At 35.0% G+C, this 18125-nt stretch overlaps 3 protein-coding genes across 5 annotated transcripts; 2 read left to right on the top strand and 1 right to left on the bottom strand.

Annotated features, from left to right (window-relative positions):
- Positions 1 to 945: 945 nt before the first annotated feature.
- LOC112734123 (CSC1-like protein At1g69450) lies at positions 946 to 7133 on the bottom strand. Of its 3 annotated transcripts, XM_025783331.3 has the most exons (11): positions 7094 to 7133; positions 5699 to 6099; positions 5325 to 5480; positions 5142 to 5205; positions 4789 to 4998; positions 4090 to 4278; positions 3670 to 3968; positions 2744 to 3020; positions 2048 to 2320; positions 1435 to 1668; positions 946 to 1329 (listed from the first exon to the last, which is right to left on the bottom strand). In XM_025783331.3, exons 2-11 carry the CDS (start codon positions 5977 to 5979, stop codon positions 1180 to 1182), a joined length of 2133 nt encoding a protein of 710 aa, XP_025639116.1. In that variant the 5' UTR covers positions 5980 to 6099; positions 7094 to 7133; the 3' UTR covers positions 946 to 1179. The 3 variants fall into 3 exon arrangements, with proteins under 3 accessions (XP_025639116.1, XP_025639118.1, XP_025639117.1); XM_025783333.3 differs by lacking the exon at positions 7094 to 7133 and having other exon boundaries at positions 5345 to 5448; positions 5699 to 6119; XM_025783332.3 differs by lacking the exon at positions 7094 to 7133 and having other exon boundaries at positions 5345 to 5480; positions 5699 to 6115.
- LOC112734125 (uncharacterized) lies at positions 6862 to 8928 on the top strand. The gene is made up of 2 exons (XM_025783334.2): positions 6862 to 7926; positions 8656 to 8928. The coding sequence occupies exons 1-2, from the start codon at positions 7393 to 7395 to the stop codon at positions 8743 to 8745; spliced, it is 624 nt and encodes a 207-aa protein (XP_025639119.1). The 5' UTR covers positions 6862 to 7392; the 3' UTR covers positions 8746 to 8928.
- A 1162-nt stretch (positions 8929 to 10090) lies between these two features.
- On the top strand, positions 10091 to 15602 carry LOC112734122 (serine/threonine-protein kinase VIK). Its single transcript, XM_025783330.3, has 11 exons — positions 10091 to 10918; positions 11004 to 11078; positions 11182 to 11298; positions 11921 to 12015; positions 12543 to 12663; positions 12753 to 12832; positions 13848 to 13907; positions 14132 to 14253; positions 14339 to 14424; positions 14509 to 14624; positions 15088 to 15602. The coding sequence occupies exons 1-11, from the start codon at positions 10610 to 10612 to the stop codon at positions 15212 to 15214; spliced, it is 1308 nt and encodes a 435-aa protein (XP_025639115.1). The 5' UTR covers positions 10091 to 10609; the 3' UTR covers positions 15215 to 15602.
- Positions 15603 to 18125: the final 2523 nt, after the last annotated feature.

Genomic DNA, 18125 nt, shown 5'->3' with positions numbered 1-18125 from the left:
GGTTGAGACTCAACCCACACCCTATCCGACCCGCACGAAAATTCTACCCGCACCCTACCCTACCCGCTGCGAATTGGGTTGGCAACCCTACCCGATCGAATGGGATCGGATTAGGTACCCGCAGATAGGGTACATATTGCCACCCCTAGTCTCCACCTTGGCCAAGAAAATAAAAAGTCTGAAAATAACTTTAATGAACTAGTGTTTGCATTAATGTGCACAGTGTGAGGGCAATCTAATAGCAGTTGTAACCTGATTCTGATACTATATGAAAAATTAAGTAGACTTAAATCAATCTCCAAAACTGGCTCAAGAAAAAAAAAATTGTTGCGTCACACATATGCTTTTATGTTTAGACAAGGTATAACTTTATAAAATGTATTTGGATATACTTTCGTTCACATCGTAATTGAGAGTCAAAAGGGAACGGTCTTTCTAGCAATGCAACTTGGTTTTGATTTTTGGCTAAGAAAAGTGCTAGAGGATCAACAGATTTTGTAATTTGTAGCCATCAATTAATCATTCGATTCGATGGTGTCTTTCATTTGGTATTTAATTTTTGTCAAACTTATCTTTTATAGTAACTATTAAATATTTAAATTTTTTTAACTTTTATACTTTTAAATTTAAAATTAATTATTTAACTTTTTTTAACAATTAGACAATAATTTTTAGACATCAGCAAACACCATAATTTGCATGCCTGGATAGCTATGTTGTATCTGTTTTTGCATTTTGGCTTTTTTTTAATCTGAATATTCATTACCTTTCTATGTTCAAAATTTTATCATGTTTTTTTCTTTTCGATTTCCTTTCTTCTTTTTCTTAATGCACTTTCTCGCTTAAAACACTAAGTTATGCAGTTTTTATAAGATTTATCTTGTTAAAGCTAAAAAATCACATTGGTGAACCTATTATGAGTTAAAAATTTGTGAATCTGAATCCTTTTGAGCAAGGAACTCATCAACCATACAGATTCTGCATATTTCTGAACGTAACAAATGAAGATTGGACAAATATTGTTAACTCTAATTCACAACAACTCTATTTGCAGTTTTGCACACAATGGCACACCTGCATTCCACTGTTCTAAGAAATAGTAATTAATTTCGCATCACATAGAGGAACAGCCTATACAACTGGACATAAATGAATGAATATTGTGCCTCAGTGTTGAACTTAAGATAATAGGGGATCGAATAGATCATCAGTGTTTGATGTGTATTGAAATGGCAGCAAAGCAGGGTCTTTATAAGCAATTACCAACTTCTTGTAAAATTCAGCCATTCTTGGATCATTTTGGTCTTCTCTGTCCTTCTTAATCAAACTCTGGAAACATAATCACAAATTAATATAATCTGCTTAGAACTGAGGACTAAATGCAGCAATGCAATTACTCTTCGAAAAACATAGGCTACAACACTTGACTCTTACCTCTGTAGAGTATGCGATAAATATGGGCAAGAATCGCTTTCGGCAGTACTCGTTAAAGAGAAGAGTGAGAACTGGTAGAGGAAGCATCCAGGAGGATGCTGGAGAAAGTTTTTTCAATGCAAAAATTCCCAGTGCAATCATGTGCATGAGTATCAGAGAGAAAATCATTGTATTGTGCACTGTAGGCCATAATTTCCCACCGGTTTCATACTTTGGTGCATATACATTTATAAACTGCACAATACAAAAGGTAGAGGATCAGCACAAGCTATATCATAGTGAATTTTGGAGAGTTGTATTCTCAACAAAAAAGCTACTTTAATGATGTTAGATTCCAGAATGGCAATGATATCATGGAGACAATGTTCTTATTAATTTAAAAACCACCCCACCCCTAATGGTTAAATTGTTAGGCGGAGTCTTAATAATGGTTTTATATCTAACTCTTCGTACATTGGAAGTAGGCTACTCAATATTTCAAAAATCATAACTATGCCTACTTACTATCCAAAGCAAGACAATTGATAATTGTCATGTATAATAGAAAATAAAGATAAAAGAACCTTCCTTCCAGAAGTAGATAGATAATATAAGCATACAAAGAAATGCTGACCTGGTTTCGATAAATGATGTATGCGAGACAGAGATAGGCCAATAGGAATGGTAAAATTAGTGGAGCTAGGAAGAAATATGTGATACCAAGAAGTCCAAAGAAAAGGACCCTTGGAACATCCCTGTGGAAAGGAAGAGATGGTACTTCAAATTCATCATCAGGACTTGAGAAGGGCCTTGTAATCAAACTGCCAAGTAGAGGAATTATCCGAAAGAGCTCTGATGTCACACTTGTCCATCCTGATGTGACAACATAAGTAATGAAAAAAGATGCCTACAATAAAACAAAGATTTATGGCATTAGAAACAAAGAAATAGAAAAAAAATAATGAAAGTTGGTAACTTGGTATGCAATTTATAGATCAACAATACTAAGATTTATAAAGAGTGATTTTAATATTTGAAGAGGTCACTTGGCAGTCAGGTTTAGGCATCTTGGTCTGTTAGATTAAAGATTTCTATTTCAAAGCGTTTGCCTGATTAAGTAGATTATTAAGTTTTCAATTTATTAAAAAATTAAATTTTCTGATTCACTCACTCACTCAGGATGAGAAAAGAAGTATAACGTTTGAGACATAATTCATCATGATGTTTCATTACATGATGCCGAAAGACATAGTTATCCTAACACTAGATTGCTTTACCTGACACAAAGCATTGTTTAATTCTGGCTATAACTCAATAGATATTGTCTAACCTGTGCTGGAACAGCAACTGCCAACCTCTCAGGAATGTGCTTTGGATCAAGGATGACAGATAGCAAGGATAAAAATGACCCAGAAAAAACAGTTGCAAGAAAGACGTTCCATACTGTGAACCATATCACTTTGTTGCATGCACTACTTTCTATATCACTATGTGAGATGTAACCTTGCATGGAGGTAAGGAACCCCATGATAGGAGGTACCGCTTTCAGAGACAATTGAAGAATAAGACTGGGAAGATATCCTGTGATTATTTGGGTAACAAATTTTCTGCAAGCAGATTCATGAAAGGTTCAGGAATTATCCATTAACAGATTAAAAGAGAATTTAATGTAAAGCTAGCATGCCTTCCTAATTAAGATATAGCATACAAAATTAAGGTAGTTACAATGAATCTGACTAGAAAGGATTAATCACAGATGCAGATTATTGAGTTTACAGAAAATGGTATCGACTGTCCTATTAGCAATAATTGAAATCACAACAGCATCAAGGAAACCTGGCAGAAAGCCTTCGAACAATTCATGGTGAATAATATACAATCAGATATCATCTTTATCAATTGAAAAATCCAAGTTACAAGCACAACCAAAATGTACTTCAAATGATGCTTTGGCAAGCAGTTCCTACGTGTGACAGGCAATTCACAAGCAATCAAGTTATAATGCAAGTATCAATTCATTAAAATTTTTCTTTCAGCGCAAACTGGAACACATGCTGATTTACATTATGCTTGTAAAGTGTATACTCGAGAGATAATCAACTATAACTTTGATCTAGTTATCATATAATCCTATTCTAGGACAATGGAACCTTAAGATGTGGGGAAACAAGATAGCAGAGTTAGCAACTTAGCATGACAAAGAAGAGATGAGCATAAACAATTACAAAAATATATCAGCAAACCAACTTCACTTACATGGTTAGAATACTTGTCAAGAACGGAAACAAAACTTCCAGTTGTTTGAGGTTGGTTAGGCCCTGTACAATCACAACTGGTATAAGGAACAAAAGTGTGAATAGAGTAGTTGCAACTAAAACCACCAATTTAGAAATCCATCTTCGCATGAATGATTCAGAAAAGAAAGGCCAGTAAACATCCCGAGGTTCTGGAGCTGGCTCAGCAATCCACTGGGTGGGATTGACTGATTGCTGCATATGGAAGGCAGTTGCAGCGGCATAACGAGACTTGAAGAACACAAACGCAGCTCGAGCCTCCTTGAACATTAAAGAAGAATGTGGATTCGATCAGACATAAGGAAAGGGAAATGAGATAACAAAAGATTGAAATAGTTCTAATATTATATAGTATATTAAGAATCAGATGGGTGGCACATACTTCTGTTGCCAGTGAATTCTCTGACTGATGCAATCTTACATTCTGTTCAATTTCGCCCAACTTCTTTCCATATTGATCTATAAGACCATCGTCTTGTCCAAAAAGTCGAAAATAATCACCTTGTTTATTCTTTTGGCGATTGTGTTTTCGTAATTGAGTAATCTTTTTATACAAATTCTTTGCTTCAATCTGTATTTAAGGGGAAACTCATATAATGAGCTATATAATTACTGCAAATAAAATAAGTACAACAAATCAAAGTCAACAGCATTGCTTCCATCTTTTACATACAATGACAAATAACAGGTTACCAGAAAAGATGCTAAAATCACTGAAGTTAATAGAATAACAAGATATTACTCGAAGATTTTGCCATTTTGGTCACTAAAATTGTCTCAGAGAGTTTCCCTTTTGGAACAATAATAATCACCTGGGATATCTCATTAATGTTTTAGACCTTCTGCAACATGAATCTCAATTGCTGGAATATGGAGCTTAAACATTATTAAGTGATTGAGAAGTGGAGAAAATAAGGGGAAATAGTAAACAAAGGTTTTGTATGATTTAAAATCATTTGATATGGAAAGCCAAAAGATAGATGGATGGGTTCACACACACTTAAAAATTTCCAAGAAATTGTAAACATAGAGAAAAGAGTAGTGAACAGAAAATGGAAACAAAATTCAACAGAAAGCTTACTAGGAGACTTCTGATTTTGTTTGTGCGACGAATGACCACATGCGACACATATGTAGATGGGTAAAACTCCCTAAAGAAGCTCTCAACACTGTCACTGATACCGTAACTTGAGGAGCTTGGAATGCTGCGAACCAAAATGGTGAACTGATGTGGCCGAGGATCCGATGAATAAAAATAAGAGAGTCTTTTCAAAGCTATGTACTTATATTCCTGAAGATTCAAATATAAATGAGTAAAGAGTAAGCAGTTGAATTACTGAATCTTGTACCAGCCACTACACCCAAATAGGGAGAGGGAAAGGAAAAACCTTATAAAGCTCTTCAGAATTATAGATATAGTATAGATGTGCTTACATGGTGAAGTAGTAAGCATATAAATCCAGTGAGAATATATACAGCAAAGAAATGAACCCACAACCTGAAATAAAAAAAAAAAAAAGCACCAAGGACCTCAATACAAGGCAAAGCGGAAACAGAGATAAAACCTGAATTTAAAAATCTACTGAATTCAAACTAGAATCACGAAGCAGTATTCACCAATTAGAACCACTGTTTACATTTGATATTGTGAACACATCCAATGAGTTGTTGGCGAAGTCAACAACATCAAAATCTTGCAGCTGATTTCCCCAGCAATTGACTGGAAGAAGCACAAAGATCCCTATAATCCCAGCAAAAGTAAATATTTTCAAACTGCACATTCAACAAATTACACAAACTGTTCAATTTATTCTTTTCTATTCATGAAGGCAAGCCATGGAATTGGAACCATCCTGCAACAGAGGATGTGCCTGCCAGTTGGAATTTTGGATAAGAAGAGAAGGCCTAGAAGAGTAAACTCATCAAGGCATTCCCTTCCCTCCAAGATCCCAACTCGCAAACACGCCGGAAGCTAAAGAATAATCTAATACCTGAACGTTATCATGCGCATAAACACAACAGCATCTAACCCTGACAATGATAAAAGTTCATCTTCAGAGAGCCTCCATGCTCTTGCAACCCAGTTGGAGAAAGGTAGTATTCTCTCTAGATTGAAACGTGGTATCCTCTTGGATGTTCCCTCAGCAAGTAGGCGCGGTATATAGACTGCATAGTTACTTGGTTGCTTCCTCAATATGGAGTAACATGCGAAGAACACTACACAGAGACCAGTGTTTATCCCAACGGATGTCAAGAGTGCAGAGATAATCATGTTCTTCAAGGGAATCTCGGAACTAGAAAGAGAATATCACAACACTTAAAAAGCAGTCTTCAAGTTCTTGGAGTTGGGTAGGTATGGTAAGAGTCTAAGATCATGCTATGTTATGTACCCCTGGAATCAATAAAATATTCAAAATAAGACCTTACAATTGTTTGTTTTATTATTGACTTATAACGCTGGTTGGCTTTTTTAATAGAATATAATTAACGACCAAGCAATCATATTGAAAAAAAATAGCAATTAGATTTTTAGTTTCTCTTTCTGAATTTTTAAATAAGTAGAAATTATTTTATAATTTTTGAATAGGTAAAATTTATTTAATTTTAGAAACATAAAAAAGTAAAAAAAAAAAAATCATACTAATCATTTATGTATAATGTATAGAATAAAATAATTTATAGAGTTAGTTAAATACCCTTAAAAAAACACTAATAAAAAAAGAAGGGGGAAGTATGAAAACATTCTTGTGGGAAAGGAAGAAAATGGCCTAACATGCAAGAAGCAAGTGACATAATTTGAAGAGAAATGTGAGAGGTGGGTTATTAAAATTTATTTTATACGTATATTTAATTACATAATGTTATATTAATAAAAATAATTATATTTTTTATTAATTACATAAATAATTATTTAAAAAAATTTATATGATTTTATGTAAAATATTTTATATTATTAATATATTTTTTTAATTTAATAATTAAATAATATATTTTATTTCACACTTATAAATATTTATGATTAATTGACGATAAAAATTAATAAATTTTGATATTTTTTTAATTTTATTGTGGTCACTCAGCGTGTACAGGTGTTAGCCAACGATTTAGGCGTATTTCAAATAATTCGCAAGATTTGGTCCCACTTCCACAGATTAAGGACACATGGTCACCACGCCTTCCCATAACTACAATGGAGGGAAGAGATGGGCCGCTTGACAGTTTAACTTGCAATTGATTGATGATACTGCTGCAAAATTGTGATCCCAGAAGGGTCCAATAGTTCAATTCTTTCGGCTTCAAAATTCAAATTCAATCATGGTTTCATCTTCATACTATTATTGATAATTATAATATTATAGGAAATATTATTTATATTAATGGAATACCTTGTGTGTCCTTTGGATACTTTTGAGATGGATGTGATAGAAAAATATCTGGCCCACCATATCCTTCAGTGTAAGGTAGTGAATTTTCCCCTACTAGAACAATCCTACAAAAGTTCAAGCCATCCAAAAATGAAAAACACCAAAATTACCAAGATATTTATCCACAAGGTTGATGCAGATATTTATGATCATCAAATAGGGATTAAGACATGCAGAAAATTGAAAGAAGATCTTTGTATTCAGTTTCAGCTCTAATAAGAAGTGAATGAAGCTTTGCACAAAATTGAACTCATCATAGCATGGATAACAGAGATTCAGAGGACATCAACGAATGGCAAGAAATAGAACCAGGTCTCAGATGGGGCATGGTGACGGTCAACGATGACTACCTTCAGGTTCCCGTTGACCAATCCTCTTCAACTGACGACCCTCCAATTCACCATCAACAAGCATCGTCGTCAGAAACTGTTTCGACGGCGGCGTCGGAGGACGACAACGGAGCTTCGTCGCCGTCGTCCGTTGAAGGTGATACGGCAGTGACGGCGGAGGCGCCTGCACCGTCGGATTGGAGGATTAGGGTTGCGAATGAAGGAAGGAAGCTATTGAAGCTGCGGTTAGAGGCTGCGAGAAACGGCGTCGTTCGTGTGGCTTCCATGGTTCGTGAATGTGTGGTGTGTGTGGGTACGTTTTGGTCAGTCACGTGCGTGTTTGGAGTGGCTGCGGCGGTTCTGGTTGCGGTGGTTTCCGTGGGGTTTCGGCGGCGGAGGAGGAGAAGGGTTGACCGTCGACGGAGCGTAGAGGAACTGGTTGATCTTTTGAGGGAGAAAGACGAGGTAAGTGTAAACATTTCTACGGCAAAGAGAGAAAAATAGTATTATTTGCACAATTAAATTCATATCTAAGGATATTTACCAAATTTAAGCATGTCAATAGATGAAGAAATACAAGTAGATTAAACTGTTATTGATCAGAAAATATTAATAATTTTGCATGTACTACTTTTAATGTCTTCTCTATTTTACTAGAAATACTTGTACACCTAGTAATACCATAAATTTCATAGGTGTATTGAATTATTTATTTTCGTATTAGTGAAAATATTTGTTTTTACAATTATTTTATGAGTGATCATTTAAAAATTTAAATTTGATTAGGTAATTGTGTAAAAAAATATATTATCAAGACATCAAATTAAAAGTAAAATCTTTAAATGTAGAGTACAAGTGTACAACACTTTTATCCTTTGATCTAATTAAATAATATAAACTTTAGATGTGTGTATTTTTTAACTTTTAGATGCTTAACATTTTAATTTTGTGTTTGTATTGACTTTTTTTTTTTCTAGCACTAAGTTACACCACTGATAAAGTTAGTTGGACTAATTCTTAAGTGCTTCAAATGGAAATTTTTGCTTAGTTAGTTCATCTCATTTTGGCACAATTGTTTGTCAGAAATAGATAACGACGATCCATTTTAACAGATGATTTATTGTGATCTGCTCTTACTTTAAAAGATATACGGTTAATGTGGAAGACATTACCCTAATTATATATCTGGTGCAGAAAATTGGGCAACTCTTGATTCAAATTGCACAATTGAATGAAGCATTGTCCTCACGTCGCAAGGTTCCAGTGCTCCGAATCAGCAGCTGAATATACATTGCAAGGCCAACCAGCCTGATGAGTTTTGTAGTGCTACTTTGGACTTTACACTTTAGTTTTCTTCTTTTTATATGAAAAACTGTATGTTATGGCTTGAAACTTGGCCGCATGTCAACGTTACATTTTAAGAATCTTATATTCTTATATAAATATAGTTCTATTTGTTATCATTAATTTGGTAGTTATTTTTTTCCCTGCACAATCTATAAGAATCAATAGTCAATATATCTAACCATTTATTACGTTTTCCATTTTTTGTGTTGATCGAACTGCTTTTTTTGGGGGTCGTGGATATTGTCATACATTCAATCGCATGACATGAATGGCTCCAGTTTTTTTTTTTTTTTTTCCTTCAGAGTTTATGTTTTTCTATTAATTCATCCATTAGTATATTGATAAGAGAGGCATATGTATACTATTGTTGCTTAATGGTTACGTTTAAAATTTGGCTTTCACGTGAAATTTGAAAGCTATTCTAGAAACCACCATTCTTATTAGAATCCAAAATTTGTGCACAAATAAATTTGTGAATTTGTTATATAATAGCTGTGGGTCGTGTCGTGGCTCACCAAAGAAGGAACGCCCTACTATTGGAACGTTTCGAATGAGGAATATCCGCTAGCTGCTCCTGCTACCAATACCATGTGCCAAAACTTCAGTTGGTGTCACCAATCTGCAGAATTTCCTATCGCACTTTTTCTTATTTGTGGGCTTTATTATTAAATAACGGCAACCCATAACAGTTTACTATTATATATGGCATTAGATATATCATGTAATGTCCGTTAATTGAAGTCAGATCTCATTCACTATTGGTCAATTTTATGGTATCTTATTTTAATGTCTAAATTATTTGACCTTTTTTTTAAGTAAAAAGTTAAATATTTAAGATTTATCAAATATTATTGATTTATTTATTTTAATAAAATAGACATAATATTAAAAGCACCATGGAATTACCTTCACTATTTTAGATTTATCAACTTCTTCCCGTCAATTAAAAAAACGATTTATCAGCTTTCGCACTTGTAAAGGGGTAATTATATATAAATGTAATTATTTTTTAATATTTATATATTTTCTTAAATTAATTTTAATATTCTGACAGTATAAATAAATATTTTTTGGTGTCTGACAGTATAAATAAATGTATATTATTATCTGATTAAAATTAATTTAAAGTTTAGTTACTCGCTGACGTGATAATGCATGAAAATAAGTAATTGTATGAACAAAAAGTTTATGAGCAATGCTAGGGGGCCAGCAACTTTTGTGATTGGTAGCCATCAAATAGCCATCAATGATGATCTAATAGTATGAGATTAATGTGAGATTTCATCCAATGACTCACCTTTCTCTGCTGGCTACATGCTGGTCAAAATTCAACAAAACTGTTGGCCCCTAGACTTTTCCAAAGTTTATTTCTGCGAAATTCTATCCTAATTCCTATGACGCGTGAATTATAATACATAGCGAGAAAAGTCAACGTCACCTTTTATTCTTTTATGTTTTTGACAACTAGGATAAGAAAAAAAAATTAAAGGAAAAAACACTTTACTTACTGGAATTAAAAAATAAAAATAGAGATGGTTTATCTGCTATCTGGAATGAGTTGATTCTACTGCAAGTTGATCCCTTCCTTTATGAAAGATCTCATTTGAAAAAGGTTACAGGATCTGCATATATAAACAATTGAACCCCACAATGCAGGGCAAAATTCTCGTTTCCTTGCTTCACACTTGATCTCACTATATAATATATAAACCCCAATTTCCCTGTTTCAGTTCATTAATATTAATAAATAAGAATAGTACACACAAATTTTAACACAAGCCGTCACTTCGATTCCGCCATCATGAGCTCCGGCGGCGATTCTTCCGGCGGAGGAAGCAGCAGCTCTGCCAACGCCGACAACAAGGAGAAGGACAAGCAGAAGGAGAAGGCTAGGGTGAGTCGCACCTCCTTGATACTGTGGCACGCGCACCAAAACGACGCCGCTGCGGTGCGTAAGCTTCTCCAGGAGGATCCTTCACTCGTCAAGGCAAGGGACTACGATAACCGTACTCCTCTCCACGTCGCCGCACTCCACGGATGGCTCGACGTCGCTAACTGCCTCATCGAGTACGGTGCCGACGTCAACGCTCAGGATCGCTGGAAAAACACCGTAATTCAATTCAATTCAGTTCTCCGCCCTCCTTGATTATGATTTGTGAGAATTATGAGATTTAGGTTTTTCTTTTGGTGCGCAGCCTCTTGCTGATGCGGAAGGAGCTAACAGGACTTCGGTGATCGAGCTCTTGAAAACTCACGGTGGATTGTCTTATGTGAGTTCCATAACTTCCGTTACTTTCTTGATTTTTGTGCAATGATTGATGGAAAACTTGAATGCGTGAATGTGGATGTGGTTTTTTGATGATGATGATGCAGGGGCAAAATGGTAGCCATTTTGAGGCGAGGCCAGTACCGCCGCCGTTGCCGAACAAGTGTGATTGGGAAGTTGACCCTAACGAGATTGACTTCTCTAACTCCTCGCGTATTGGAAAGGTTTCTCCCTTCACTTCACTCCAGCTACTGCCTTCTCTTTGTTTTAGTGCCAGTGTTCAATTGTCCCTGCATCATATAAAACTTAAGCTATGTTTCTGGCTTTTGGTCAGTTGTATTTTTGGTTGTTTTGTTCTAATACCCTAGATAATAGTTTATTCATTGAGAATTGGCATTAAATTCCTGTGATGCTTCAGTAGCTTGGGTGAAGATCAGAAAACACATGAACTCGCTTTAATTTCAGGTTGTCTCTGTGCTCTTGGCATTTCGTTGTTGTTTGAGTAACTGATCACCAAAGGGAAGTTTTTTGTGTTGAATTATTTAGGACTGAGTTATGGAAAGAGAGAGGAGATAGATACTTTGTTTATTTCAGTTGCTGAACTTGTATTCTTGTATGCATGAAGTGTTTCTTGGTATTATTTCTGTCTTTTTGCTAGCTTATGTTCATCCTTTTTCCCTTCTATGCACCATGTTTCTTGATGGTAGCTTTGTTAGTAGCTGCATGTTTTCTTCTGTTGTATGCATGTATTGTTTCTTGCTGTTTCTTTGTAGGGGATATCACTTCACTTGTATTTTTAAAATTTAGCTACCAATAAACTATGTTGGCATATGATATCTCATGCAGGGATCTTTTGGTGAGATTTTAAAAGCCTATTGGCGTGGGACTCCAGTTGCTGTTAAACGCATTCTTCCATCTCTTTCAGATGATCGATTGGTGATGTGAGTCTCTTTCTCGCATTTCTAGCAATTTCTCCAATTTGGTTGCTGCTAGTTTCTGGTTATTTATTATGTGAAGGTTTTGTGATGCCATGTGGTTGGTAAACCAGTTAAAACTAATGTCTAAGGATTTGCTGAACTGTTATCTATCCTATATCAAGTCTTACATGAGGCTATAGTGAACATCTCAACAAGTAATTGAACTGTTTTCGCTGAGTGCATTTTGTCTGGTTAAATTTACTTCCTATTTAGGGCCAAATGATTTCATTCGAAACCCTTTTGGTATTTGGATGTTATGCCTGTTAATGATGAATAATCAAAACTAAAGAAAGGGAAGGCTGGGGGAGGGAGGCACACACACACATACTTGTGAGTTGTGCTTAATCTGGTACTCATGCAGTAATAACTAATAAACCATAATATCTCTCTGCCCCATCTTTTTTATCATCTTATTTATCAATGACTTATTTGTCTCTTTATCTTTCATTCTTTGTCTGTGTTTATTTTGTGTGTGTTGATTTTTCATGCAGTCAGGACTTCAGGCATGAGGTCAATTTGTTGGTGAAGCTTCGACACCCTAATATAGTTCAGTTTCTCGGAGCTGTTACTGACAGGACCCCCCTTATGTTAATTACTGAGTATCTAAGAGGGGTACGTGAATGACTATAATATGTTCCAATTGTTGACTCTGCATCCAGTTTCTGGCCTAAATGTTGAACTTCTGTTTCATTCATTGATAGGGTGATCTTCATCAGTACCTCAAAGACAAAGGTTCATTGAGTCCTTCAACAGCTGTCAACTTTTCCATGGATATTGCCAGGTATGATGCCTTGCCTTCCTTTTCCTTTTTATTTCTGCTATGGTGCTATTCTTAATACCATTTCACAAAAGATAAATTCATAAATGAAGGATAAGAAATCATCTTATCTTTTAATAATTTAAAAATAACTGAAAAAGGAAACAGAATGAGAACTACTTGGCTGAACAATTTTGGTCAAGAACTATGACATTGTGCTTCAACTGTGGATGCTACTTCACCACATTTCTGAAAGAACCTTTCTCTTTTATTTCTTTTAATGCTGCTCAAATGCAGGGATTGGCACCTTCAAAGATGTCTAAACCTACTTATCAAGAGTATTTTGAATGCTACTAATCAAATCCCAATCCCGTGAAAGTTTGGGATTCCCCGTAAATGGATATTGTCAAACCTAATGCTTACGCTCCTTACATCTCACTGCTATCAGTATGCAGTGAGCTGTTTACCTTACCATGATTTCTGACTATCAACCAAACCTTCATCCTAAGGATTAGGATATGCTACAAAGCAAACATTCAAAGACTGGTTTCCAACAGATATTACATGGCTGTTTTCCTGTTAAGAGATATGGAACTTATCTTTTAATTCTAGTCAACCTTTATTTTACCAAGGGAGTTAGGGAGTGGGAGTGGGAAGCTGAAGTGGGAGGTGTTAAGACCTCCACTGAGAAATTGCAAGTGAATGTCAAGCAAGTGGACTTGCTTTTGTGTTAGTAGTTCAGGGCTTGCAAGGAATTAAGCAAGTAAACAGCTGCGTGCGGAAGATTATTTCACAAGTTGACTTTGAGAGATTGAGATTTTTTTATTACCGATGCCTCAGTTAAGTAATCTGAGCAAATCTTGTTTAGGAAGATGTCCACCAGAAACTGCTGATGTATAGCTTTGCCAATTTCAGAGCAAAGCATCATGTATTTATCATGCTGAGATCATGGCAATAAAAAATGTATAAGCATTTGCAGAAGTCCGCTTCCCTTAATCAAATCGTTTCAATAATCTATATTTGTGGATGTTTTCTGCAGAGGCATGGCCTATCTTCACAATGAACCAAACGTTATAATTCATCGAGACCTAAAGCCAAGGTACGTTGGTCAATTGCCTCCTATATATGAATGTTATTTTAGCATGGATGACCTGCCACAGACAGTATAATCTTTATTTATGTATTAATTTTAAGTTTTAACAAATTGAAACAGAATTTGGTTTTCTTCCTAGATTGACTAAATTTTTGTCACAAAGAGCATGCAGCTGGAATATGGATTTCTTTATGCTGAAATTTGAATTTTGTTACATGCTAAAATTTCAGGAATGTTCTTTTGGTCAATTCTAGTGCCGATCATTTAAAAGTCGGGGATTTTGGATTGAGTAAAATTATCAAGGTCAAAAATGCTCATGATGTATACAAGATGACCGGTGAAACAGGGAGCTGTGAGTATTCTTAGAAATTATTTTAAATTAATAGTCATTCATATGCAAAATTTAATATAATTTCTTTTTTCTTGGATATATAAAGACCGTTACATGGCTCCTGAAGTTTTCAAACACCGAAGATATGATAAGAAGGTTGATGTGTACTCCTTTGCAATGATTTTGTATGAGGTAATTCAGCTTGCTTAAACATAGGAGTTTCTTGTGATATAAATTTGAAGCTAGTTTTGATTCAGTTATCCTTGTCTCATTTAGATGCTTGAAGGTGAACCCCCTTTTGCAAGTTATGAACCTTACGATGCAGCCAAACGTGCAGCAGAAGGACACAGACCTACTTTTCGGGCAAAGGGTTATACCCCCGAACTGCAAGAGTAAGTCATATATTTCTTCAATCCAATTTCCTAGCACCCAAAGTAGAGACTCAGTTCTGGACATGATATCAGACTCTTTGACCAAGGGGTCAAGCATTTCTGTTACCATTATTCAGTGAGCTGATCCTGCATTTTTGCCTATTCATCCTTCCTGACACATGGAGAACACTCAGAAACTATACGCTTATTAAAGTTACTATTGAACTTTTCACATGAACTGATCAACTTAATAATCAACTTCTGTATTCTTACCCTCCTTTCATACATGGAGATCATTAAGAAACTACACGCATATTCTTGCTGCTTAGAACTTCCATTTTCATCAAATATGAACCAGCTCATTTTTTGCATCCGTACAATTAGAGGTTCTAGAAGTTGCAATCAGCATATATTTGTTTTGTTTACATAAACCACTTTTGGCCTCTAATAAGTAATCCATGGTCTCTGATTTGATTGTTCTTAGGTTAACGCAACAGAGTTGGGCTGCTGACATGAATCAAAGACCTTCATTTATAGATATCCTTAAACGGCTTGAAAAGATCAAGGAAAATTTACCTTCAGATCATCACTGGCATTTGTTTACTTCATAATTGTCTAATAGCAATGATATGTCCAGAAATTCAGATTGGTTTATTGGCCAATACCATTCCTGTGGTTTGGCTTCTCTGTTATTGGATTTATGGATTGGTGGAGCCAACGGGAAAACCTAAAAAGTCACCGGTGGTTAACCAAACAATATCAACTGTTTTGTATTGTAATGAGCGGGAACAGGCGATGTTGATATTTTTTTTTTTCCTGTGATTTGTTTCCCTATTGCTTTTTTTTTTTTTTTTGTACCTTTTTTCATTTTTATCTCATTGATGCTCCCGTTCCATTCAGGTTAGCATATGATAAGTGTAATAAGTTGTATACAAACTGTTCGAGGAATTAGGCCAAATCATACTATCCACTATTCGATGTTATATCTTTTGTTTAAAATCTACTGTTTCCATCCTTGGATATTTTTTACCAGTTACAAAATCATGTGGTATAGATACCAGCATCATGTCTCAGATTGTCTTTGTAGAAGTTCTATTTCGCTGGTTTCACGTGATATTTCATGTAAAGTAAAATAATGCAAACAATGGATTAGGAAGATTATGACTTATGAGCAAGTATCCCCAAAACGCAGCTCCATTCTTATAATAGTTAAGCCACAAAATGCATGTCGCAAATTCGATCCTTTATTATTAGTTTATTACTACCTCGAAATTATCATCATTTTGATATTTTAAATAGGGCGAACCCGTATGATCTTTGGATTGGATTCAATATCCGTGTTTTTTAAGTTTAACTATATGAATCAGATCTTGAATATATCTATAAAATATATTAATATTTAAAAGTTTATTTTTGTTAAAAAGATTAATAATTTTTTTTTAATTTATTTAAACATGTTTACTTTTAAAATATTGAACTAAATATCAAATTGGTACTCGAAAAATTATAATATTGACAAAATTGTATCTGATTTTTATTATGGACAAAATGGTCGTCGAAAAATTTTAAAATTTGACAAGTATACCCTTGAATTCGCTGGAGTACATCTTCGACGAGTACAATGCTGACCTGGCCACTAATGACCTAGCAAAAAAATCCCAACCCTAATCCCTCCCCTCCCCACCCCAACGCCCTCCCCACCGTGTTGCTGCTTTTGACGCTTCTCATGGTTTTAGTTTCAGTTTCGGGAGTGGGCAATAACTACGGCACGCTAGGTATCCTTCCATCACCAAAGAAAGTAGCACGAATTAATACTCAAAATGACCCCTAAAATTTGGGGACATACTCAATTTGACCTCCCGAAATTTTAATTGACTCAATTTGAACCTCCAATTTTTAATAAGTGACTCACGTTATCCCTTCTGTTAATAGCCATTAACGGCACGCTTACCAAGAATGTTAAGTGACACGTGGGCCTGACACCTAGCCTTATTAAACGACGTCGTTTCCTCCTTGGCTCGTAATCTCTCTTCAAGCGACATCGTTTTAGCCATTTTGAGTTTAAAATTCAACAACACTTCATTACCAATGATCAAACCACTCAAAACAGAGAAACTCTTTTTCTTCTTCTTCATTCTCTCGCATGCACCATACTGTGGAAGATTAATGTCGCTGCTAGTGTAGGTAGCCGGCAAAGCTCGTCGCACGCGTTTCCGTTTGCTAGCACAAGGAAGAAGAAGCTGCGCACCACTGTTTCTCCGAAAAAGGTTAGTAACGCAAGCATTCTATGTTTGGGTTCAATGTTATGTTTTGTGTCTTCTCTTGGTTGGGGTTTACAAGCCATTGATTTGTGCTCTATTTGATGTTCAAATGGATTTGGTGAATTGTGAAAGAAGATAGTTTTAGTTATTGATTCTCTTCTGTTAGGGTTTTTTTTTTTTTTTAAAAAGTTATGATTAATGTTAACTGTGTTACAGAGAAAAAAGCACATCCAAGTTAATGAATTCTACCACTTCTTTATGTACCAGTTTCTCCTTATAGATGATTTCAATAGCTGAGCTTTTACTGTGATTAGTGTTAACTGTTTTTTTTTTTTTTGACAAATTACTTGGTTAAGTTTTTTGTAATGATATTTTTTTTAAAATATAAAATGAAAAATTCATCATGAATGAGTAAATAGATTATGCTTGTCAATGTGATAATACGTAAAATTGTATAGCTATTGTTACAGGAATAACTTTTGTATATGAATTTTTATATTTTTTGTTCTGAAAAAAGATTGCTTGGCATGTTAATGTAGAGTCATCTGATGCATGATATAAAAAGCCTTGGATGTTAAAGTTAAATTGTTAATTGTTTGAATTATATTTGTAGATGGGTGATTTGATAACCATTGTCTATCATCACGGAGGCAGCTTTGTTACAAAGAATGATGGCAGTGTAGTTTACGAAACAGACAATACGGATGAATTAACTGAACTAGATGAAGATAGATTGGATGTATTTTCACTGAGGGATTACTACAAAGAATTCGGTTATGCTGACATTGTTGAATGTTGGTGGCTTATTCCTGGGAGACCTTTAAAGAGTAGACTAAGAGCACTTTCACATGACAAGAAATTGTTAGAAATGTGCTATCTTGCAAGAATGAACCAAGGAAAAGTCCACTTATATTTTGAGCATGGAATTTTCCAACCTCGTGATGATTAAGTACCTGAATTAATAGAGTTTACTCCCATTTCTCCTGAAGAAGACAAGAATGCACCTATCACCACACCAAATTCAACAGAAAGCTCAAATGATGTCTCAACTACAAATCTAACAAGAGCCTTCAAACAGTAAAAAGTCTAAAACTGCAACAAAGTTAAAGAGGGTCTACAAAGAATTTACTTGTATCTACTGTAGTGTTAAAGGACACATTAAAAGAAGTTGTACTCATAGAAATGCTGATGATATTGCATGTGCTCTTACTGCAGCAGCAGCAACTGTTGTAGCTAAATCCAAATTCCAAGATGGAGCTAA

This window comes from Arachis hypogaea, chromosome 3 (genome assembly GCF_003086295.3).
Source record: "Arachis hypogaea cultivar Tifrunner chromosome 3, arahy.Tifrunner.gnm2.J5K5, whole genome shotgun sequence".
Lineage (NCBI taxonomy): Eukaryota > Viridiplantae > Streptophyta > Magnoliopsida > Fabales > Fabaceae > Arachis > Arachis hypogaea.
Note: the sequence above shows the minus strand (reverse complement) of the source record. Positions and strands in the feature narration are given on the sequence as shown.